Source organism: Ranitomeya imitator, chromosome 1 (assembly GCF_032444005.1).
Source record: "Ranitomeya imitator isolate aRanImi1 chromosome 1, aRanImi1.pri, whole genome shotgun sequence".
NCBI lineage: Eukaryota > Metazoa > Chordata > Amphibia > Anura > Dendrobatidae > Ranitomeya > Ranitomeya imitator.
In genome coordinates this window covers 637,646,384-637,672,260 of record NC_091282.1, presented here as the reverse complement: position 1 = coordinate 637,672,260, position 25,877 = coordinate 637,646,384, and the positions used below count along the sequence as shown (strand labels likewise).

At 45.8% G+C, this 25,877-nt stretch overlaps 1 protein-coding gene across 4 annotated transcripts in view; it reads right to left on the bottom strand.

Annotated features, from left to right (window-relative positions):
* Window positions 1-25,877, bottom strand: part of LOC138638205 (uncharacterized) — an 86,546-nt gene that overhangs the window by 46,718 nt on the left and 13,951 nt on the right. The window contains exon 1 of one of the 4 annotated variants that reach the window (XR_011312466.1): window positions 25,365-25,533. The exons of 2 other annotated variants lie outside the window; for them this stretch is intronic. Coding sequence is in view for 1 of the 2 variants with exons in the window: in XM_069727328.1 (XP_069583429.1) it covers window positions 25,365-25,407 (43 nt within the window). In the remaining variant the exon portion in view is untranslated. Of the gene's footprint in view, window positions 1-25,364; window positions 25,562-25,877 lie in introns of those variants that run through there. One more of the 4 variants, XM_069727328.1, reaches the window with a different exon arrangement.

The following is a 25,877-nucleotide window of genomic DNA, read 5'->3' as shown; positions in this document are numbered from 1 at the left end:
TCAATCAAAGGTTTTTTCACATGTGACAGTAATTTTGTCGTCTACGCAATTAAATGCCCCTGTGGCTTGCTATATATTGGTGAGACAACCCAACACAAGCCACAAATCCACCATCAGGTGTAAAAAAAAAAACTTGGCTTCCACTTCCACAACATAGGTCATAGTGTCACAATTAAGGTTTCAGGTTTTGGAACAGATGATGTGCCCTAGAAGGGATGGCAATCACATAAGGCTACTGTCCTACTGGATTCACACCCTATAAACTTTATCCCCAAAAGGTCTCAGAGAGTTGGATTTCGTTAACCATTAATCGGTTATATAACCTTATGATACTGTTTATATACTGGAATGTCTTTGTTGTTCAATGAGTGGTATTTTATTTGAAATTGGTTTGGGAGCTTGCTATTTCCCTTTTTTTCCCCCTACTTAACACTTTCTTTATTGTCTTTACAGACCCATTGACCCTTATGGGTGAATATACCCTTTACGACTTAATTATCAATTCATTATTTTTATTTTCATTTTATTTATTTTTTTAATTCTTATTTTTCCCCATTTCATTTTTATTTCATTTTTTTCCCATTGTCAGGTTTGTCCCATATTATTTTCACATTTTTTTTTTTAATTTTCTCTCTTTCCAACATAATTTATTTTATTCTATTTTTCTTCAGTCCATTATTTTTCACACATTCATCACTTATTTTTTATTTTATTTCGTTTTCATTATTTATTTTCTATTCTTTATTTTTAAATTTTTTTTCTTTTTTATATTTCATTTTTTCTTTCAGTTACATTTTTATTGTTAACAGCATTATTTCCTGTTATAGGTTTTGAATTTATATTAACACCACTGAGGTTGATTTTGGTGGTTTGTTTTTTTCTAATCACTTCCTGAACATTACCACCATAAGCCTCCTTTTTTTTCCCCTCCCCCTTATGACGCATTACACGCTTTTTTCCACAGTCACCATAGCGCTTCACAGTGCGTTCCACACTGCGCAAGCGACTCTTGAATTTACCCCAGCCTCTACTACGCAGGCGCCTGTACTCCATGCCTTGCAGTCGCACCGCAGCGGTCACTTTCGGGTTCATATTCCGGAACTACACTGCTGCTACGCCATTTAACCTCACCCCACTCATCGCCCACACCACCTGTTGTGAATTCTGCTTTTGGGCTCCCACCGGTGGTTGTAGGTGGTAATGCAGTTGTCCCTGGGCTGCAGTCCTGGACAGGTGTATCTGCTGATTGCAATTCTGACTGGGGTATTTAGGTTTGCAGGACTCATTAGTCCTTGCCAGTTGTCAATGTTTCTTGGGAAGTGTTGGACCTCTGTCTGGCTTCTCCTGCTTAGCTGCCATTTCAGCAAAGATAAGTGTCTGTTTCTTTTTCTATGGCACACAAGCTGTGTGCTTGTTTTTTTGATTGTATTCCTGCTCTGAGTGTAGGATTCTCTGGAGTTGCAGATATACGTTCCACGTCTTTAGTTAGATGGAGAAATTCTTGTATAATCTGCTGTTTTGGAAGGGTTTTAATACTGACCGCACAGTACTCTGTCCTATCCTTTCCTATTTTAGCTAGAGTGGCCTCTTGTGCTAAATCCTGTTTTCTGCCTGTGTGTGTCTTTCCTCTCCTACTCACAGCCAATATTTGTGGGGGGCTGCCTATCCTTTGGGGTTCTGCTCTGAGGCAAGGTAGAATTCCTATTTCCATCTTTAGGGGTATTTAGTCCTCCGGCTGTGACGAGGTGTCTAGGTTGTTAGGTACACCCCACAGCTACTTCTAGTTGCGGTGTTAAGATCAGAATTTGCGGTCAGTATAGTTACCACCTACTCCAGTGAAAGTTTTCATGCTGCTCCAAGGTCACCGGATCATAACAACCACCATACTTGCGCTGCAATACGCGCATAGTAACAGCGTCCCCTGGCCACCACATACATCCGGTGAGTACACCCCCATTTATCCATTACTACGCAAAGTTACTATATTTGACCTTGGCTGTGACATGTTGCTCTCTTTATGACCTTGCCACTCGGCATGCCTCAATGGTTTACACCTTTAACTAATATATTTGGCAATAATATTTCCCACTATAGCTAGACCTTCATTATTCCTCATACTATGCGCCTTATTCCATATATATCCAAGGTGGTTACTTGGTTACACGGGGAAGGTCTACTCCGTATTACGACTGTTATGTACCATGCCATATACCTATCAGTGTATTTTTTGCATATTATATGACTTTATTTATTATGTACCTTTCCAGCTCTCTCCTTTTTTTGCGCTTTGACGCTATATATTCACTACCTAATGGGCCACACCAAATCTACAATTAGGTCAGTATTATTCCTTTGTTACATGTTGTACTCTTTCTACAAGCTCCTCCAACCTTTTTTTCTTTTCACCCCCCTTCCCTTTTTCAAGAGATGCCATTATTTTTGTTTATTATCTTTTGCTTGCCTGTAACAATTACATAATTGTACCTATACGATATTTTTCCAAAAGCTTGTATATATTTTATATACTCTTGAATGTATTTTGTTCACACTGTATATACTATATACCATATAACTGATGTACATTCAAATTATCTTTCAGCATTGTTTGAGAAAGACTCCTCAAAGAGTCGAAACGTCATGCTGCTTGATTCTGTGCCCTCTACGTAAAAAAAAAAAATCGTATATGGTGTCACTATTTTTCTTATTAAATATTCACTAGCACCACAAACTGAGAGTGCAGCTGTTTAACTTCTTATCTGATTTATCCTGGTTCAGCTTGCATCTCGCTTAAGGTACCGTCACACATAACAATATCGTTGCTTTTTGTGACGTAGCAACGATATAGTTAAGGAAATCGTTATGTGTGACAGCGACCAACGATCAGGCCCCTGCTGGGTGATCGTTGGTCGCTGGGGAAAGTCCAGCACTTTATTTTGTCGCTGGATCGCCCGCTGACATCGCTGGATCGGCGTGTGACGCCGATCCAGCGATGTCTTCACTGGTAACCAGGGTAAATATCGGGTTACTAAGCGCAGGGCAGGACAGACACGGAAGGTAAGTATGTAGTGTTTGTTTTATTTAACGTTTACGCTGGTAACCAGGGTAAACATTGGGTTACTAAGCGTAAGTTACTAAGCAGTTTTGTATTTTCCCAAGGGTAACAGGAGAAATTGAACCCCAAAGGTTGTTGTCCAATTTGTCCTGAGTACGCTGATACCCCATATGTGGGACAAAACTACTGTTTGGGCGCATGGCAGAGCTTGGAATGGAAGGAGCGCCGTTTGGAATGCAGACTTAGATGGAATGGTCTGCAGGCGTCACATTGCGTTTCCAGAGCCCCTGATGTACCTAAACAGTAGGAACCCCCCACAAGTGACCCCATATTGGAAACTAGACCCCCCAAGGAACTTAACTAGATGTGTTGTGAGAACTTTGAACTCCCAAGTGTTTCACTACAGTTTATAACAAAGCCGTGAAAATAAAAAATAATTTTTTTCCCCACACAAATTATTTTTTAGCCCCCAGTTTTGTATTTTCCCAAGGGTAACAGGAGAAATTGGACCCCAAAAGTTGTTGACCAATTTGTCCTGAGTATGCTGATAGCCCATATGTTGGGGTAAACCCCTGTTTGGGCGCACGGGAGAGCTCGGAAGGGAAGGAGCACGGTTTTACTTTTTCAACCCAGAATTGGCTGGAATTGAGATCGGACGCCATGTCGCGTTTGGAGAGCCCCTGATGTGCCTAAACAGTGTAAACCCCTCAATTCTAACTGAAATCCTAACCCAAACACACCCCTAACCCTACTCCCAACCGTAAATGTAATCCAAACCCTAACTTTAGCCCCAACCCTAACCGTAGCCCCAACCCTAACGGGAAAATGTAAATAAATACATTTTTTAAAATTGTATTATTTTTCCCTAACTAAGGGGGTGATGAAGGGGGTTTGATTTACTTTTATAGCGGTTTTTTTTATGGATTTTTATGATTGGCAGCTGTCACACACTAAAAGACGCTTTTTATTGCAAAAAATAGTTTTTACGTCTCCACATTTTGAGAGCTATAATTTTTCCATATTTTGGTCCATTTGGTTTTGGTGATGTGAGGTCTGTTTTTTTGCGGGACGAGTTGACGTTTTTATTGGTAACATTTTCGGGCACGTCACAATTTTTGATCGCTTTTTATTCCGATTTTTGTGAGGTAGAATGAACAAAAACCAGCGATTCATGAATTTCGTTTGGGGGGGGGGGGGGGGGCGTTTATACCGTTCCGCGTTTGGTAAAATTGATAAAGCAGTTTTATTCTTCGGGTCAGAACGATTACAGCGATACCTCATTTAAATCTTTTTTTATGTTTTGGCGCTTTTATACGATAAAAACTATTTTATATAAAAAATAATTATTTTTGCATCACTTTATTCTGAGGACTATAAATTTATTTTTTCCTTGTTGCTGTATGGCGGCTCGTTTTTTGCGTGACAAGATGATGTTTTCAGCGGTAACATGGTTAATTATATCTGTCTTTTTGATCGCTTGTTATTCCAATTTTTGTTTGGCGGTATGATAAAGCGTCTTTTTTGCCTCTTTTTTTACGATGTTAACTAGTCGGACAGTTTTATAGGTCAGGTCGTTACGGATGCGGCGATATTAAATATGTGCACTTTTATTGCTTTTTTTTTATTTAGATAAAGAAATGTATTTATTGGAACAATTTTTTTTTCTTTATTTAGGATTTATTTTTATTGTTTTTACACATGTAACTTTTTTTTTTTTTACTTTGTTACATTGCCCCAGGGGGGACATCACTATATATGATCAGATCGCTGATCTAACACTTTGCAGTGCACTGTGTCAGATCAGCGATCACACTGGCACAGCAGGGAGGCCTCCCGGCGCTTGCTCTGAGCAAGCGCTTGAAAGCCACCTCCCTGCAGGACCCGGAAGGCCCCCACGGCCATTTTTGATCTGGGCCTGCAGGGAGGAGGTAGGAGACCCTCGGAGCAACGCAATCACATCGCGATACTCCGAGGGTCTCAAGGAAGCACGCAGGGAGCCCCCTCCCTGCGCGATGCTTCCCTGTGCCGCCAGAACACTGCGATCATCTTTTATCCCAGCGTTGCGGGGGTTAATGTGTGCCAGATGCCAGATGTTCCGACAGTCAGCTGACACCCGGCCGCGCTCGTCCCGTGGGAAGTAGGGCCCACCCCACATGGACGGGATAGTACGTCCAATGGTAGAAAGGGGTTAAAGTAGTTTTCCTTTAAATTAGAATCACCTGCAAAACTAATTATCAAATGTGTTTAAGATTGATTTCAGTAATCCATTGAGCCCTGAGACACAATACCATCCACAAGTTTATTTGAAAAACAAAACAAATATTTATGACACTTAAATCCAATCTATATACAGTTAAGTCCATATATATTTGGACAGACATTTTTCTAATTTTGGTTATAGACATTACCACAATGAATTTTAAAACAAAACAATTCAGATGAACAATGCAGTTGAAGTTCAGACTTTCAGTTTTCATTTGAGGGTATCCACATTAAAATTGGATGAAGGGTTTAGGAGTTTCAGCTCCTTAACATGTGCCACCCTGTTTTTCAAGGGACCAAAAGTAATTGGACAATTGTCTCTAAGGCTATTTCATGGACAGGTGTGGGCAATCCCTTCATTATGTCATTCTCAATTAAGCAGATAAAAGGCCTGGAGTTGATTTGAGGTGTGGTGCTTGCATTTGGAAGGTTTTGCTGTGAAGTAAACATGCGGTCAAAGGAGCTCTCCATGCAGGTGAAACAAGCCATCCTTAAGCTGCGAAAACAGAAAAAACCCATCCGAGAAATTGCTACAATATTAGGAGTGGCAAAATCTACAGTTTGGTACATCCTGAGAAAGAAAGAAAGCACTGGTGAACTCATCAATGCAAAAAGACCTGGGCGCCCACGGAAGAAAACAGTGGTGGATGATCGCAGAATAATCTCCATGGTGAAGAGAAACCCCTTCACAACAGCCAACCAAGTGAACAACACTCTCCAGGAGGTCGGCGTATCAATATCCAAATCTACCATAAAGAGAAGACTGCATGAAAGGAAATACAGAGGGTTCACTGCACGGTGCAAGCCACTCATAAGCATCAAGAATAAAAAGGCTAGACTGGACTTTGCTAAAACACATCTAAAAAAAGCCAGCACAGTTCTGGAAGAACATTCTTTGGACAGATGAAACCAAGATCAACCTCTACCAGAATGATGGAAAGAGAAAAGTATGGCAAAGGCGTGGTACAGCTCATGATCCAAAGCATACCACATCATCTGTAAAACACGGCGGGGCAGTGTGATGGCTTGGGCATGCATGGCTGCCAGTGGCACTGGGTCACTAGTGTTTATGGATGATGTGACACAGGACAGAAGCAGCCGAATGAATTGTGAGTTATTCAGAGACATACTGTGTGCTCAGATCCAGCCAAATGCAGCCAAACTGATTGGTCTCGGCCTCTCACAGCTCTCAACCTCTGAAACACACAAAGACGGTAACAACCTGGACCTGGTTTTCGCCTGGCTCTGCTCAATCTCCTACCTAGATAACTCACCGCTTCCCCTCTCTGACCACAACATTCTCTCCTTCACACTCACAAATCCTCGCTCACCCCAGCACCCTCCTACCTACCATTCAGTCAGAAATCTACAAGCCATTAACCCTCATACACTTTCAGACTCCCTACACTCATCACTGTCCCCAATCTCTTCTTTTTCCTGTCCTGCTCTGGCTGTACATCACTTCAATGACACTCTTAGAAGTAGAAGCACCCTTGACCAAGTAGCTCCCCTCACCCTCAGAACCTCCAAACACAGAGTGAAACAGCCCTGGCTCACATCGCAAACTCGGCTTCTCCAGCGATGCTCTAGGTGTGCTGAATGCTTATGGAGGAAAACACGCACACCAGAAGACTTCATACACTTCAAATTTATGTTAAGAACCTATAACTCTGCCCTTCACCTCACCAAACAGACCTACTTCACCACCCTGATCTCCTCACTATCCAACAACCCCAAGAAACTTTTTGACACCTTTCACTCCCTCAGGCCAAAAGCACAAGCCCCTATCACAGACATTTGTGCTGATGACCTGGCCTCCCAATTTATAGAGAAAATAGACAATATCCGTCAGGAAATCTGCTCCCAATCACCAAGTTCAGTGACTCCCATCCCTCCCTGCAATTCCCCTGGCTCCCTCTCCACATTCGATCCCATCACAGAAGTCTCCAGGCTCCTCTCCTCGTCCGACTACATGCACCACCGACCCCATTCCTTCACATCTCCTCCAGTCTCTCTCTCCAGTCGTCACAACTCACCTAACTACAATATTTAATCTCTCCCTCTCTTCTGGCATTTTTCCCTCCTCCTTTAAACACTCTATCATTACTCCATTACTAAAGAAACCCACCCTCGACCCATCCTGCACAAACAACTACAGACCAGTCTCCAATCTCCCCTTCATCTCTAAACTCTTGGAGTGCCTGATATACTCCCGCCTTACCCGTTACCTCTCCACTCACTCCCTCATAGACCCTTCACAGTCCGGTTTCTGCCCCCTACATTCGACAGAAACTGCACTCATCAAAGTGACCAATGACCTTCTGACAGCAAAACGTAACAGTGACCACTCTCTGGTCATTCTTCTCGACCTTTCTGCAGTGTTCGACACTGTTGACCACCCTCTCCTACTCTCTAGGCTCCAATCACTAGGCATTAAGGACACTGCTCTCTCCTGGTTCTCCTCCTATCTTTCTGACCGCTCCTTCAGTGTTCTGTTCTCTGGCTCCACTTCCTCTCCCTCTCACTGTCGGGGTACCTCAGGGCTCAGTCCTTGGCCCCCTTCTCTTCTCTCTCTACACAGCCCCAATTGGACAGACCATTAGCAGATTTGGCTTTCAGTACCATCTTTATGCTGATGACACACACAACTATACACGTCATCCCCTGACCTTACCCCCGCTGTACTACAGAACGCCACTGACTGTCCGCAGTCTCTGACATCATGTCTGCTCTCTATCTGAAACTCAACCTCTCCAAAACTAAACTTCCTCTGCTCCCGCCATATACTAACCTCCCTAAATCTGATATTTCCCTTTCAGTGGGTGGCACCATAATACCACCCCGACAGCAGGCGCGCTGTCTGGGTGTTATGTTTGACTCCGATCTCTCCTCCACCTCCCATAAAAATCTCTTGCCCGCTCGTGCCGCTTACACCTAAAGAACATCTCTAGAATCCGCCCTTTTCTCACCATGGAAACAACAAAAACCCTCACTGTCGCCCTGATCCACTCCCGTCTGGACTACTGTAATGCTCTATTAATTGGCCTCCCCCTCACTCGACTTTCCCCTCTCCAGTCTATCCTTAATGCAGCAGCCAGGGTCGTCCATCTGGCTAATCATTACTTGGGGCGCGTCCGCTCATCGCCAGTCGTTACACTGGCTGCCCATTCATTACAGGATACAATTCAAAGTACTGTACTTGTTCTCACCCACAAAGCTCTCCACAGTGCGGCACCCCCTTACATCTCCTCCCTCATTTCTATCAGCCTAACGACCGCTGCGCTCTGCAAATGACTTTCGACTAACCTCTGCACTAATCCGTACTTCCCACTCCCGACTCCAAGACTTCTCCCGTGCTGCGTCAATCCTCTGGAATGCTCTACCCCAAGATATGACCATCCACAATTTGCATAGTTTTAGGCGCTCGCTCAAAACACATTTGTTCACAGCGGCCTATCACATTCAGTAATCAAAGTCATTTTATGTTTGTATGTGTAGCCCATTCACTATCTCGATCTATCCCCCACCCCCTGAAGATGGCTGGGCCATCATTGTAAATACATCATTGTAAATACACACCTGTGCTTTGTATCTCCCCCACCTCATTGTAGAATGTAAGCTCTCACGAGCATGGTTGTCTTATTTCGCTTTAATTATTGTATTGTTAACGTTGTTACTTATGACTGTTTAGTTTGAAACTGTTAAACTGTAAAGCGCTGCAGAATATGTTGGCGCTATATAAATAAAGAATATTATTATTCGACGTTTCATACTACAGATGGACAATGACCCAAAAACATAAAGCCAAAAGCAACCCAGGAGTTTATTAAAGCAAAGAAGTGGAATATTCTTTAATGGCCAAGTCAGTCCCCTGATCTCAACCCAATTGAGCATGCATTTCACTTGTCAAAGACTAAACTTCAGACAGAAAGGCCCACAAACAAACAGCAACTGAAAACCACCGCAGTGAAGGCCTGGCAGAGCATCAAAAAGGAGGAAACACAGCGTCTGGTGATGTCCATGAGTTCAAGACTTTAGGCAGTCATTGCCAACAATAGGTTTTCAACCAAGTACTAAAAATGAACATTTTATTTAAAATTGAAACTGTCCAATTACTTTTGGTCCCTTTTAAAAACAGGGTGGCACATGTTAAGGAGCTGAAACTCCTAAACCCTTCATCCAAATTTAATGTGGATACCCTCAAATGAAAGCTGAAAGTCTGAATTCCATCTGCATCTGAATTGTCTTGTTTAAAATTCATTGTGGTAATGTCAATAACCAAAATTAGATAAATATATATACACACACACACTAGCTATTGAACCCGTTCTCATTTATATTGGTATATGGTCTCCATCCTGGTATGTGCTGCACCCATCCTGCGTCCCCATCCTGTCATGTGCTGCACCCATCCTGCGTCCCCATCCTGTCATGTGCTGCACCCATCCTGCGTCCCCATCCTGGTATGTGCTGCTCCATCCTGCGTCCCCATCCTGTCATGTGCTGCACCCATCCTGCGTCCCCATCCTGTCATGTGCTGCACCCATCCAGCGTCCCCATCCTGTCATGTGCTGCACCCATCCTGCGTCCCCATCCTGTCATGTGCTGCACCCATCCTGCGTCCCCATCCTGTCATGTGCTGCACCCATCCTGCGTCCCCATCCTGGTATGTGCTGCACCCATCCTGCGTCCCCATCCTGGTATGTGCTGCACCCATCCTGCGTCCCCATCCTGTCATGTGCTGCACCCATCCTGCGTCCCCATCCTGTCATGTGCTGCTCCATCCTGCGTCCCCATCCTGTCATGTGCTGCACCCATCCTGCGTCCCCATCCTGTCATGTGCTGCACCCATCCTGCGTCCCCATCCTGTCATGTGCTGCACCCATCCTGCGTCCCCATCCTGTCCTGTGCTGCGTCCCCATCCTGGTATGTGCTGCGTCCCCATCCTGGTATGTGCAGCGTCCCCATCCTGCGTCCCCATCCTGGTATGTGCTGCGTCCGCATCCTGCGTCCCCATCCTGGTATGTGCTGCGTCCGCATCCTGCGTCCCCATCCTGGTATGTGCTGCGTCCGCATCCTGCGTCCCCATCCTGGTATGTGCTGCGTCCGCATCCTGCGTCCCCATCCTGGTATGTGCTGCGTCCGCATCCTGCGTCCCCATCCTGGTATGTGCTGCGTCCGCATCCTGCGTCCCCATCCTGGTATGTGCTGCGTCCGCATCCTGCGTCCCCATCCTGGTATGTGCTGCGTCCGCATCCTGCGTCCCCATCCTGGTATGTGCTGCGTCCGCATCCTGCGTCCCCATCCTGGAATGTGCTGCGTCCGCATCCTGCGTCCCCATCCTGGAATGTGCTGCGTCCGCATCCTGCGTCCCCATCCTGGTATGTGCTGCGTCCGCATCCTGCGTCCCCATCCTGGTATGTGCTGCGTCCCCATCCTGGTATGTGCTGCGTCCCCATCCTGCGTCCCCATCCTGGTATGTGCTGCGTCCGCATCCTGCGTCCCCATCCTGGTATGTGCTGCGTCCCCATCCTGCGCCCCCATCCTGTCATGTGTTGCACCCATCCGGGGGCCTGAGCAGGCGGGGACACCGGCGCGCTGTGGGGGTCAGGTGCCGGTATCGCCGCCAGCTCAGGCCCCCCAGCACTTACAATACTCACCTGTCCGGCGTTCCATCGCTGAGCGCCGCCATCTTCCCGGTCTCCTGGCTGTGACTGTTCAGTCAGAGGGCGGCGCCGGCGCGCATTAAGCGCGTCATCGCGCCCTCTGAACTGAAGGTCACAGGCCGAAAACCGGGAAGATGGCGCCGCTCAGCGATGGAATGCCGGACAGGTGAATATAGGCGATACTCACCCTCCTGGCGGTCCCTGCTTCTCTGTTGGAGATCGCGGTGTGCGTTCAGTGTGAACGCACACCGCGATCTCCCGGGAGCGTCGCTCTGTGAGGCCCAGACTGCGCCGGCGCTTGCGCCTGCGCAGTCTATAGAGGCTTCGGACAGAGTGACGCTCCCAGCGTTATATTATAGATTTGCCTAAGGGGGTACTTCTGTCTGTTTCTAACTTTCATCTGTCTGTCGCGGAAATCCTGGGTCGCTGGTTCATAGCGGCCGGCTGGCTGCGACCAATCAGTGACAGGCACAGTCCGGCTGCGAATTGACCCCTCCAGTCAGTGCTCCCTCCATACTCCCCTCGAGTCAGCGGCCATATAGGGTTTTAGCAGTCCGTTAACGCTGCTATTAACCCTGTGTGACCAACTTTTTGCATAGGCAGCATCAACAGTAAAAACATATAATGTTAAAAATAATTTTTAAAAAATCATTCTATTCCCACTTTCCGGCGCCTTTCCCGCTCCTCGCGACGCTCCAGTCCCAAGAATGCATTTCGGCACTGACCGGAACCCCCGTAGCGGTCTCGCAAGATGATGACCTAGCGGTCTCGTGAGACCGCTACATCATCACGTGTTATTGCCGCAATGTATTCTTGGGACCGGAGCGTCGCGAGGAGCATCGGTAAACGCCTGGCCTGGATCCGGGGGCCGACGGAAGGTGAGTATATAACTATTTTTTATTTTAAGTCTCTTTTTAACAGGGATATGGTGCCCACATTGCTATATACTACTATATATATTCTAGAATACCCGATGCGTTAGAATGGGGCCACCATCTAGTTTGCATAATAATTTGGAACACGGTGTATATATACAGGACAGGAGAAGCGGTACTGTGCAGTGCATATATACAGGACAGGAGGAGCGGTACTGTGCAGTGCATATATGCAGGACAGGAGAAGCGGTACTGTTCAGTGCATATATACAGGACAGGAGAAGCGGTACTGTGCAGTGCATATATACAGGACAGGAGGAGCGGTACTGTGCAGTGCATATATACAGGACAGGAGGAGCGGTACTGTGCAGTGCATATATACAGGACAGGAGAAGCGGTACTGTGCAGTGCATATATACAGGACAGGAGAAGCGGTACTGTGCAGTGCATATATACTGGACAGGAGGAGTGGTACTGTGCAGTGCATATATACAGGACAAGAGCAGTGGTACTGTGCAGTGTATATATACAGGACAGGAGCAGTGGTACTGTGCAGTGTATACAGTCATGGCCAAAAGTATTAACACCCCTGCAATTCTGTCAGATACTTAGTTTCTTCCTGAAAATGATTGCAAACACAAATTCTTTGGCATTATTATCTTCATTTAATTTATCTTAAATGAAAAAACACAAAAGAGAATGAAGCAAAAAGCAAAACATTGATCATTTCACACAAAACTCCAAAAATGGGCCAGACAAAAGTATTGGCACCCTCAGCCTAATACTTGGTTGCACAACCTTTAGCCAAAATAACTGTGACCAACCGCTTCCGGTAACCATCAATGAGTTTCTTACAATGCTCTGCTGGAATTTTAGACCATTCTTCTTTGGCAAACTGCTCCAGGTCCCTGATATTTGATGGGTGCCTCCTCCAAACTGCCATTTTAGATCTCTCCACAGGTGTTCTATGGGATTCAGGTCTGGACTCATTGCTGGCCACCTTAGAAGGCTCCAGTGCTTTCTCTCAAACCATTTCCTAGTGCTTTTTGAAGTGTGTTTTGGGTCGTTGTCCTGCTGGAAGACACATGACCTCTGAGGGAGACCCAGCTTTCTCACACTGGGCCCTACATTATGCTGCAAAATTTGTTAGTAATCTTCAGACTTCATAATGCAATGCACACGGTCAAGCAGTCCAGTGCCAGAGGCAGCAAAGCAACCCCAAAACATCAGGGAACCTCCACCATGTTTGACTGTAGGGACTGTGTTCTTTTCTTTGAATGCCTCTTTTTTTTCTCCTGTAAACTCTATGTTGATTCCTTTGCCCAAAAAGCTCTACTTTTGTCTCATCTGACCAGAGAACATTCTTCCAAAATGTTTTAGGCTTTTTCAGGTTAGTTTTGGCAAACTCCAGCCAGGCTTTTTTATGTCTCGGGGTAAGAAGTGGGGTCTTCCTGGGTCTCCTACCCTACAGTCCCTTTTCATTCAGACGCCGATGGATAGTACGCGTTGACACTGTTGTACCCTCGGACTGCAGGGCAGCTTGAACTTGTTTGGATGTTAGTCGGGGTTCTTTATCCAACATCCGCACAATCTTGCGTTGAAATCTCTTGTCAATTTTTCTTTTCTATCCACATCTAGGGAGGTTAGCCACAGTGCCATGGGCTTTAAACTTCTTGATGACACTGCGCACGGTAGACACAGGAACATTCAGGTCTTTAGAGATGGACTTGTAGCCTTGAGATTGCTCATGCTTCCTCACAATTTGGTTTCTCAAGTCCTCAGACAGTTCTTTGGTCTTCTTTCTTTTCTCCATGCTCAATGTGGTACACACAAGGACACAGGACAGAGGTTGAGTCAACTTTAATCCATGTCAACTGGCTGCAAGTGTAATTTAGTAATTGCCAACACCTATTAGGTGCCACAGGTAAGTTACAGGTGCTGTTAATTACACAAATTAGAGAAGCATCACATGATTTTTTCGAATGGTGCCAATACTTTTGTCCACCCCCTTTTTTATGTTTGGTGTGGAATTATATCCAATTTGGCTTTAGGACAATTCTTTTTGTGTTTTTTTTCATTTAAGACAAATTAAATGAAGATAATAATACCAAAGAATTTGTGATTGCAATTATTTTCAGGAAGAAACTGAGTATTATCTGACAGAATTGCAGGGGTGTTAATACTTTTGGCCATGACACTATATACAGGACAGGAGCAGTGGTACTGTGTAGTGTATATATACAGGACAGGAGGAGTGGTACTGTGCAGTGCATATATACAGGACAAGAGACTTGGTACTATGCAGTGTATATATACAGGACAGGAGGAGTGGTACTGTGCAGTGTATATATACAGAGCAGGAGGAGTGGTACTGTGCAGTGTATATATACAGGACAGGAGGAGTGGTACTGTGCAGTGTATATATACAGGACAGGAGGAGTGGTACTGTGCAGTGTATATATACAGGACAGGAGGAGTGGTACTATGCAGAGTATATATACAGGACAAGAGACTTGGTACTGTGCAGTGTATATATACAGGACAGGAGGAGTGGTACTGTGCAGTGCATATATACAGGACAGGAGAAGTGGTACTGTGCAGTGCATACATACAGGACAGGAGGAGCGGTACTGTGCAGTGCATACATACAGGAAAGGAGGAGTGGTACTGTGCAGTGTATATATACAGAATAATACAGATACTGAGGATTACACCCAGTATACAGGACAGGAGAAGTGGTACTGTGCAGTGCATATATACTGGACAGGAGAAGCGGTACTGTGCAGTGCATACATACAGGACAGGAGGAGCGGTACTGTGCAGTGCATATATACAGGAAAGGAGGAGTGGTACTGTGCAGTGTATATATACAGGACAGGAGAAGTGGTACTGTGCAGTGCATATATACAGGACATAAGGAGTGGTACTGTGCAGTGCATATATACAGGACAGGAGGAGTGGTACTGTGCAGTGTATATATACAGGACAGGAGGGGTGGTACTGTGCAGTGCATATATACAGGACAGGAGAAGTGATGCTGTGCAGTGTATATATACAGAATAATACAGATACTGAGAATTACATCCAGTATACAGGACAGGAGAAGTGGTACTGTGCAGTGTATATATACAGGACAGGAGGAGTGGTACTGTGCAGTGCATATATACAGGACAGGAGGAGTGGTACTGTGCAGTGCATATATACAGGACAGGAGAAGTGGTACTGTGCAGTGCATATATACAGGACAGGAGGAGTGGTACTGTGCAGTGTATATATACAGGACAGGAGGGGTGGTGCTGTGCAGTGCATATATACAGGACAGGAGGAGTGGTACTGTGCAGTGTATATATACAGGACAGGAGGGGTGGTACTGTGCAGTGCATATATACAGGACAGGAGAAGTGGTACTGTGCAGTGTATATATACAGAATAATACAGATACTGAGGAATACACCCAGTATACAGGACAGGAGAAGTGGTACTGTGCAGTGCATATATACTGGACAGGAGAAGCGGTACTGTGCAGTGCATATATACAGGACAGGAGGAGCGGTACTGTGCAGTGTATATATACAGGACAGGAGGAGTGGTACTGTGCAGTGTATATATACAGGACAGGAGGAGTGGTACTGTGCAGTGTATATATACAGGACAGGAGAAGTGGTACTGTGCAGTGCATATATACAGGACAGAAGGAGTGGTACTGTGCAGTGCATATATACAGGACAGGAGGAGTGGTACTGTGCAGTGTATATATACAGGACAGGAGGGGTGGTACTGTGCAGTGCATATATACAGGACAGGAGGGGTGGTACTGTGCAGTGCATATATACAGGACAGGAGAAGTGATGCTGTGCAGTGTATATATACAGAATAATACAGATACTGAGAATTACATCCAGTATACAGGACAGGAGGAGTGGTACTGTGCAGTGCATATATACAGGACAGGAGGAGTGGTACTGTGCAGTGTATATATACAGGACAGGAGGGGTGGTGCTGTGCAGTGCATATATACAGGACAGGAGGAGTGGTACTGTGCAGTGTATATATACAGGACAGGTGGAGTGGTACTGTGCAGTGCATATATACAGGACAGGAGAAGTGGTACTGTGCAGTGCATATGTACAGGACAGGAGAAGCGGTACTGTGCAGTGCATATATACAGGACAGGAGGAGCGGTACTGTGCATTGCATATATACAGGACAGGAGGAGCGGTACTGTGCATTGCATATATACAGGACAGGAGAAGTGGTACTGTGCATTGCATATATACAGGACAGGAGAAGTGGTACTGTGCATTGCATATATACAGGAAAGGAGAAGTGGTACTGTGCAGTGCATATATACAGGACAGGAGAAGTGATGCTGTGCAGTGTATATATACAGAATAATACAGATACTGAGGATTACACCCAGTATACAGGACAGGAGAAGTGGTATTGTGCAGTGTATATATACAGGACAGGAGAAGTGGTACTGTGCAGTGCATATATACTGGACAGGAGAAGCGGTACTGTGCAGTGCATATATACAGGACAGGAGGAGCGGTACTGTGCAGTGGATATATACAGGACAAGAGGACTGGTACTGTGCAGTGTATATATACAGAATAATACAGATACTGAGGATTACACCCAGTATACAGGACAGGAGAAGTGGTACTGTGAAGTGCATATATACTGGACAGGAGAAGCGGTACTGTGCAGCGAATATATACAGGACAGGAGGAGTGGTACTGTGCAGCGTATATATACAGGACAGGAGGGGTGGTACTGTGCAGTGCATATATACAGAATAATACAGATACTGAGGATTACACCCAGTATACAGGACAGGAGAAGCGGTACTGTGCAGTGCATATATACAGGACAGGAGGAGCGGTACTGTGCATTGCATATATACAGGACAGGAGAAGTGGTACTGTGCAGTGCATATATACAGGACAGGAGAAGTGGTACTGTGCAGTGCATATATACAGGACAGGAGAAGTGGTACAGTGCAGTGTATATATACAGGACAGGAGAAGTGGTACTGTGCAGTGCATATATACAGGACAGAAGGAGTGGTACTGTGCAGTGCATATATACAGGACACGAGAAGTGGTACTGTGCAGTGTATATATACAGGACAGGAGAAGTGGTACTGTGCAGTGTATATATACAGGACAGGAGAAGTGGTACTGTGCAGTGTATATATACAGGACAGGAGAAGTGGTACTGTGCAGTGTATATATACAGGACAGGAGAAGTGGTACTGTGCAGTGTATATATACAGGACAGAAGGAGTGGTACTGTGCAGTGTATATATACAGGACAGAAGGAGTGGTACTGTGCAGTGCATATAAACAGAACAAGAGGAGTGGTACTGTGCAGTGCATATATACAGGACAGGAGAAGTGGTACTGTGCAGTGTATATATACAGGACAGAAGGAGTGGTACTGTGCAGTGCATATAAACAGGACAGGAGGAGTGGTACTGTGCAGTGCATATATACAGGACAGGAGGAGTGGTACTGTGCAGTGCATATATACAGGACAGGAGGAGTGGTACTGTGCAGTGCATATATACAGGACAGGAGGAGTGGTACTGTGCAGTGCATATATACAGGACAGGAGGAGTGGTACTGTGCAGTGCATATATACAGGACAAGAGACTTGGTACTGTGCAGTGTATATATACAGGACAGGAGGAGCGGTACTGTGCATTGCATATATACAGGACAGGAGAAGTGGTACTGTGCAGTGCATATATAAAGGACAGGAGGAGTGGTACTGTGCAGTGCATATATACTGGACAGGAGAAGCGGTACTGTGCAGTGCATATATACAGGACAGGAGGAGCGGTACTGTGCAGTGGATATATACAGGACAAGAGGAGCGGTACTGTGCAGTGGATATATACAGGACAAGAGGAGCGGTACTGTGCAGTGCATATATACAGGACAAGAGGAGTGGTACTGTGCAGTGTATATATACAGGACAGGAGGAGTGGTACTGTGCAGTGCATATATACAGGACAGGAGGAGTGGTACTGTGCAGTGCATATATACAGGACAGGAGGAGTGGTACTGTGCAGTGTATATATACAGGACAGGAGAAGTGGTACTGTGCAGTGTATATATACAGGACAGGAGGAGTGGTACTGTGCAGTGTATATATACAGGAGAAGTGGTACTGTGCAGTATATATACAGGACAGAAGGAGTGGTACTGTGCAGTGCATATATACAGGACAGGAGAAGTGATGCTGTGCAGTTTATATATACAGAATAATACAGATACTGAGGATTACACCCAGTATACAGGACAGGAGAAGCGGTACTGTGCAGTGCATATATACAGAACAGGAGGAGTGGTACTGTGCAGTATATATATATACAGGACAGGAGAAGTGGTACTGTGCAGTGTATATATACAGGACAGGAGGAGTGGTACTGTGCAGTATATATATATATATATATATATATATATATATATATATATATATATATATATACAGGACAGGAGAAGTGGTACTGTGCAGTGTATATATACAGGACAGGAGGAGTGGTACTGTGCAGTGTATATATACAGGACAGGAGGAGTGGTACTGTGCAGTGTATATATACAGGACAGGAGGAGTGGTACTGTGCAGTGTATATATACACAGGACAGGAGAAGTGGTACTGTGCAGTGTATATATACAGGAGAAGTGGTACTGTGCAGTATATATACAGGACAGAAGGAGTGGTACTGTGCAGTGCATATATACAGGACAGGAGAAGTGATGCTGTGCAGTGTATATATACAGAATAATACAGATACTGAGGATTACACCCAGTATACAGGACAGGAGAAGCGGTACTGTGCAGTGCATATATACTGGACAGGAGAAGCGGTACTGTGCAGTGCATATATACAGGACAGGAGGAGTGGTACTGTGCAGTGCATATATACTGGACAGGAGAAGCGGTACTGTGCAGCGTATATATACAGGACAGGAGGAGCGGTACTGTGCAGTGCATATATACAGGACAAGAGGAGTGGTACTGTGCAGTGCATATATACAGGACAAGAGGAGTGGTACTGTGCAGTGCATATATACAGGACAAGAGACTTGGTACTGTGCAGTGTATATATAAAGGACAGGAGAAGTGGTACTGTGCAGTATATATATACAGGACAGGAGAAGTGGTACTGTGCAGTGTATATATACAGGACAGGAGGAGTGGTACTGTGCAGTGTATATATACAGGACAGGAGGAGTGGTACTGTGCAGTGTATATATACAGGACAGGAGAAGTGGTACTGTGCAGTGTATATATACAGAACAATACAGATACTGAGAATTACATCCAGTATACAGGACAGGAGGAGTGGTACTGTGCAGTGCATATATACAGGACAGGAGGAGTGGTACTGTGCAGTGCATATACACAGGACAGGAGAAGTGGTACTGTGCAGTGTATATACACAGGACAGGAGAAGTGGTACTGTGCAGTGTATATACACAGGACAGGAGAAGTGGTACTGTGCAGTGTATATACACAGGACAGGAGAAGTGGTACTGTGCAGTGTATATACACAGGACAGGAGAAGTGGTACTGTGCAGTGTATATACACAGGACAGAAGGAGTGGTACTGTACAGTGCATATATACAGGACAGGAGGGGTGGTACTGTGCAGTGCATATATACAGGACAGGAGGGGTGGTACTGTGCAGTGCATATATACAGGACAGGAGGGGTGGTACTGTGCAGTGCATATATACAGGACAGTAGAAGTGGTACTGTGCAGTGTATATATACAGAATAATACAGATACTGAGGATTACACCCAGTATACAGGACAGGAGAAGCGGTACTGTGCAGTGCATATATACAGGACAGGAGGAGCGGTACTGTGCAGTGCATATATACAGGACAGAAGGAGTGGTACTGTGCAGTGCATATATACAGGACAGGAGGAGTGGTACTGTGCAGTGTATATATACAGGACAGAAGGAGTGGTACTGTGCAGTGCATATATACAGGACAGGAGAAGTGATGCTGTGCCGTGTATATATACAGAATAATACAGATACTGAGGATTACACCCAGTATACAGGACAGGAGAAGCGGTACTGTGCAGTGCATATATACAGGACAGAAGAAGCGGTACTGTGCAGTGCATATATACAGGACAGGAGAAGCGATGCTGTGCCGTGTATATATACAGAATAATACAGATACTGAGGATTACACCCAGTATACAGGACAGGAGAAGCGGTACTGTGCAGTGCATATATACAGGACAGGAGAAGCGGTACTGTGCAGTGGATATATACAGGACAGGAGAAGCGGTACTGTGCAGTGGATATATACAGGACAGGGGGAGTGGTACTGTGCAGTGGATATATACAGGACAGGGGGAGTGGTACTGTGCAGTGGATATATACAGGACAGGGGGAGTGGTACTGTGCAGTGGATATATACAGGACAGGGGGAGTGGTACTGTGCAGTGGATATATACAGGACAGGGGGAGTGGTACTGTGCAGTGGATATATACAGGACAGGGGGAGTGGTACTGTGCAGTGGATATATACAGGACAGGGGGAGTGGTACTGTGCAGTGGATATATACAGGACAGGGGGAGTGGTACTGTGCAGTGGATATATACAGGACAGGGGGAGTGGTACTGTGCAGTGGATATATACAGGACAGGGGGAGTGGTACTGTGCAGTGGATATATACAGGACAGGGGGAGTGGTACTGTGCAGTGGATATATACAGGACAGGGGGAGTGGTACTGTGCAGTGGATATATACAGGACAGGGGGAGTGGTACTGTGCAGTGGATATATACAGGACAGGGGGAGTGGTACTGTGCAGTGGATATATACAGGACAGGGGGAGTGGTACTGTGCAGTGGATATATACAGGACAGGGGGAGTGGTACTGTGCAGTGGATATATACAGGACAGGGGGAGTGGTACTGTGCAGTGGATATATACAGGACAGGGGGAGTGGTACTGTGCAGTGGATATATACAGGACAGGGGGAGTGGTACTGTGCAGTGGATATATACAGGACAGGGGGAGTGGTACTGTGCAGTGGATATATACAGGACAGGGGGAGTGGTACTGTGCAGTGGATATATACAGGACAGGGGGAGTGGTACTGTGCAGTGGATATATACAGGACAGGGGGAGTGGTACTGTGCAGTGGATATATACAGGACAGGGGGAGTGGTACTGTGCAGTGAATATATACAGGACAGGGGGAGTGGTACTGTGCAGTGGATATATACAGGACAGGGGGAGTGGTACTGTGCAGTGGATATATACAGGACAGGGGGAGTGGTACTGTGCAGTGGATATATACAGGACAGGGGGAGTGGTACTGTGCAGTGGATATATACAGGACAGGGGGAGTGGTACTGTGCAGTGGATATATACAGGACAGGGGGAGTGGTACTGTGCAGTGGATATATACAGGACAGGGGGAGTGGTACTGTGCAGTGGATATATACAGGACAGGGGGAGTGGTACTGTGCAGTGGATATATACAGGACAGGGGGAGTGGTACTGTGCAGTGGATATATACAGGGCAGGGGGAGTGGTACTGTGCAGTGGATATATACAGGGCAGGGGGAGTGGTACTGTGCAGTGGATATATACAGGGCAGGGGGAGTGGTACTGTGCAGTGGATATATACAGGGCAGGGGGAGTGGTACTGTGCAGTGGATATATACAGGGCAGGGGGAGTGGTACTGTGCAGTGGATATATACAGGGCAGGGGGAGTGGTACTGTGCAGTGGATATATACAGGGCAGGGGGAGTGGTACTGTGCAGTGGATATATACAGGACAGGGGGAGTGGTACTGTGCAGTGGATATATACAGGACAGGGGGAGTGGTACTGTGCAGTGGATATATACAGGACAGGGGGAGTGGTACTGTGCAGTGGATATATACAGGACAGGGGGAGTGGTACTGTGCAGTGGATATATACAGGACAGGGGGAGTGGTACTGTGCAGTGGATATATACAGGACAGGGGGAGTGGTACTGTGCAGTGGATATATACAGGACAGGGGGAGTGGTACTGTGCAGTGGATATATACAGGACAGGGGGAGTGGTACTGTGCAGTGGATATATACAGGACAGGGGGAGTGGTACTGTGCAGTGGATATATACACGACAGGGGGAGTGGTAATGTGCAGTGGATATATACACGACAGGGGGAGTGGTACTGTGCAGTGGATATATACACGACAGGGGGAGTGGTACTGTGCAGTGGATATATACAGGACAGGGGGAGTGGTACTGTGCAGTGGATATATACAGGACAGGGGGAGTGGTACTGTGCAGTGGATATATACAGGACAGGGGGAGTGGTACTGTGCAGTGGATATATACAGGACAGGGGGAGTGGTACTGTGCAGTGGATATATACAGGACAGGGGGAGTGGTACTGTGCAGTGGATATATACAGGACAGGGGGAGTGGTACTGTGCAGTGGATATATACAGGACAGGGGGAGTGGTACTGTGCAGTGGATATATACAGGACAGGGGGAGTGGTACTGTGCAGTGGATATATACAGGACAGGGGGAGTGGTACTGTGCAGTGGATATATACAGGACAGGGGGAGTGGTACTGTGCAGTGGATATATACACGACAGGGGGAGTGGTACTGTGCAGTGGATATATACACGACAGGGGGAGTGGTACTGTGCAGTGGATATATACACGACAGGGGGAGTGGTACTGTGCAGTGGATATATACACACGACAGGGGGAGTGGTACTGTGCAGTGGATATATACACACGACAGGGGGAGTGGTACTGTGCAGTGGATATATACACGACAGGGGGAGTGGTACTGTGCAGTGGATATATACAGGACAGGGGGAGTGGTACTGTGCAGTGGATATATACAGGACAGGGGGAGTGGTACTGTGCAGTGGATATATACAGGACAGGGGGAGTGGTACTGTGCAGTGGATATATACAGGACAGGGGGAGTGGTACTGTGCAGTGGATATATACAGGACAGGGGGAGTGGTACTGTGCAGTGGATATATACACGACAGGGGGAGTGGTACTGTGCAGTGGATATATACACGACAGGGGGAGTGGTACTGTGCAGTGGATATATACACGACAGGGGGAGTGGTACTGTGCAGTGCATATATACAGGACAGGGGGAGTGGTACTGTGCAGTGCATATATACAGGACAGGGGGAGTGGTACTGTGCAGTGTATATACAGGACAGGGGGAGTGGTACTGTGCAGTGTATATACAGGACAGGAGGAGTGGTACTGTGCAGTGTATATACAGGACAGGAGGAGGGGTACTGTGCAGTGTATATATACAGGACAGGAGGAGTGGTACTGTGCAGTGTATATATACAGGACAGGAGGAGTGGTACTGTGCAGTGTATATATACAGGACAGGAGGAGTGGTACTGTGCAGTGTATATATACAGGACAGGAGGAGTGGTACTGTGCAGTGTATATATACATGACTGATGGATACGGGATTGGATGACCTTCACTCCCCCATAAAACAAGTCATAACTCTGGTAAACCTAAACCCTAATAAAGTAGAAAACACACAAGCTTTGGATGTCCAAATGGCCACAGCTTTATTTATATCACCGGATTATACAACCATAGTTGGAGTCAGGTGGAGTCATCGGTCACAGCGATTCCCGAATACTGTGATAACCCAGCTGTCCGACCTACTTTATCAGGTCGGATAGCCGAAAGCATTACCATATTAAATAATGGAGGCCGGACCCCCATAGCCGAGCCTGTTCACCACCATGAGATTGTACATCTTTTATTAGATCAGATTAGTCCACAGTAGGTTCCTGCAACTTCCACCTGACTTCTAAAGTGCAGCTGTGACAATTCAAATAAAAGAGACAATTAAAGCCATATTGCACATTATTAGTAATTATTAGTAATGGCCTCCTTGCGCCGATGGGCTTCAGGGTTCTGGACAGGAGAAGTGGTACTGTGCAGTATACATATACAGGAAAAGTGAGAAGGAGCATTAGTAGAGTGACCACTGATCAGACAACATTGTAATTTATTATAATTTTTGGTCATTATTAATCCCTTTCTGACCTTGGACGGGATAGTACGTCTGAGGTCAGGACCCCCACTTTGATGCGGGCTCCAGGGGTGAGCCCGCATCAAAGCCGGGACATGTCAGCTGTTTAGTACAGTTAACCTCATGCTGCCCCACCCCCCTATTTAGAATGTATGAAACTGAAAGTGAGAAACTGAATAAGCACGATGTTAATATTTGACAACAGTAAATTTATTGTTATGAATTGGCCATTTATGAAGGAGTCGGAGTCGCAACTGTGGCTTACCGACTCAACAGCCCTGAATTTGCTGACCCCGTCACATGATCGGGGGTCAGCGATGCGTCTGCATAGTAACCATAGAGGTCCTTGAGACCTCTAAGGTTACTGATGCCGGCCTGCTGTGAGCGCCACCCTGTGGTCGGTGCTCATAGCAATGCAGGACTTCAGATACATAGGTGATGATCACTCCTATGTAGAAGAACCATTGAGTTGTGCCAGCTCCTAGTTTCCCACGGAGGCTATTGAAGCATGGCAAAAGTAAAAAAAATGTTTAAAAAATATGGAAAAAACAAAAAGAATAAAAGTTTAAATCACCCCCCTTTTGCCCCATTCAAAAAAACCCAAATAAAAATAAAACCTACACATATTTGGTATCACTGTGTTCAGAATCGCCTGATCTATCAATAAAAAAAAGGATTAAGCTGATCACTAAATGGCGTAGCGAGAAAAAAAAGTCAAAACGCCAGAATTACATTTTGTTGGTCACTGCGACATTGAATTTGAATGCAATAACGGGCGATCAAAAGAACTTATCTGCACCAAAATGCTATCATTAAAAATGTCAGCTCGGCACGCAAAGAATAAGCCCTCAACCGACCCTAGATCACGAAAAATGGAGACGAGACGCTACGAGTATTGGAAAATGGCAGAATTTTTTTTTTTTTTAAACAAAGTTTGGAATTTTTTTTCACCACTTAGGTAAAAAAATAACCTAGTCATGTTAGGTGTCTATGAACTCGTAATGACCTAGAGAATCATAGTGGCAAGTCAGTTTTAGCATTTAGTGAACCTAGCAAAAAGGCCAAACGAAAAACAACTGTGGGATTGCACTTTTTTTTGCAATTTAATCGCAATTTTTTTCCCATTTTCTAGTACACGACATGTTAAAATCAATGATGTCGTTCAAAAGTACAAAGAATAAGCCCTCACATGGCCGTATTGACGGAAAAATAAAAAAGTGATGGCTCTGGGAATGAGGGGAGCAAAAAAGGAAAACGCAAAACTGAAAAAGGCTGTGGTCATGAAGGAGTTAAGTGTTAAAAAAAAAAGTCCAATCAGAAGGCAATTGCAGGGAGATGGGCGATAAGTGCAGATCTTTTCCCTTCTGCAGTGCGGTCATTAAGCCATAGGTATAGCAGAGTGACCCCTCAGAGATCAGCGCTTACCTGTGAGTAGGAGTTGGACCCTCCAAGTCTCTCCGCTCCGCATGTCTGCGCTCGCCCACAGTCACTACCAGTGTGTCTCAGAAGTAGTGATGTGATGTTTATGAACGAGCCGACTCAAAGAGCCGGCTCTTCCCTGTGAACGATATGAGCCGGCACCTATCAGTGAGCCGCTTGTTATCTAGTGGCTCTCTGCTCTCCTCCCTTCCCTGTGCTGCTGACGTCAGCCTGGTGGTGGAGGGGGAGGTGAGGAGCCAGGAGAGACTGTGTGCTGGAGGGGGAGAGAGGAAAGCTGCTGCTGAAAGTCCTGTAGGAGAGGAGTCGGCAGCAGTGCACAGTGTTATCTCATTCACCCGGCCAATACAGAAGCAGGATGTAAATGAAGGCAGAACATGTGACCACAGAGCAGCCAGTGACAGCTCAAGTTTCACTTGTCCTCATGCACTGTCTTCTTACATCTTTGGCTACTTTCACACTAGCGTTAACTGCAATCCATCACAATGCGTCATTTTGCAG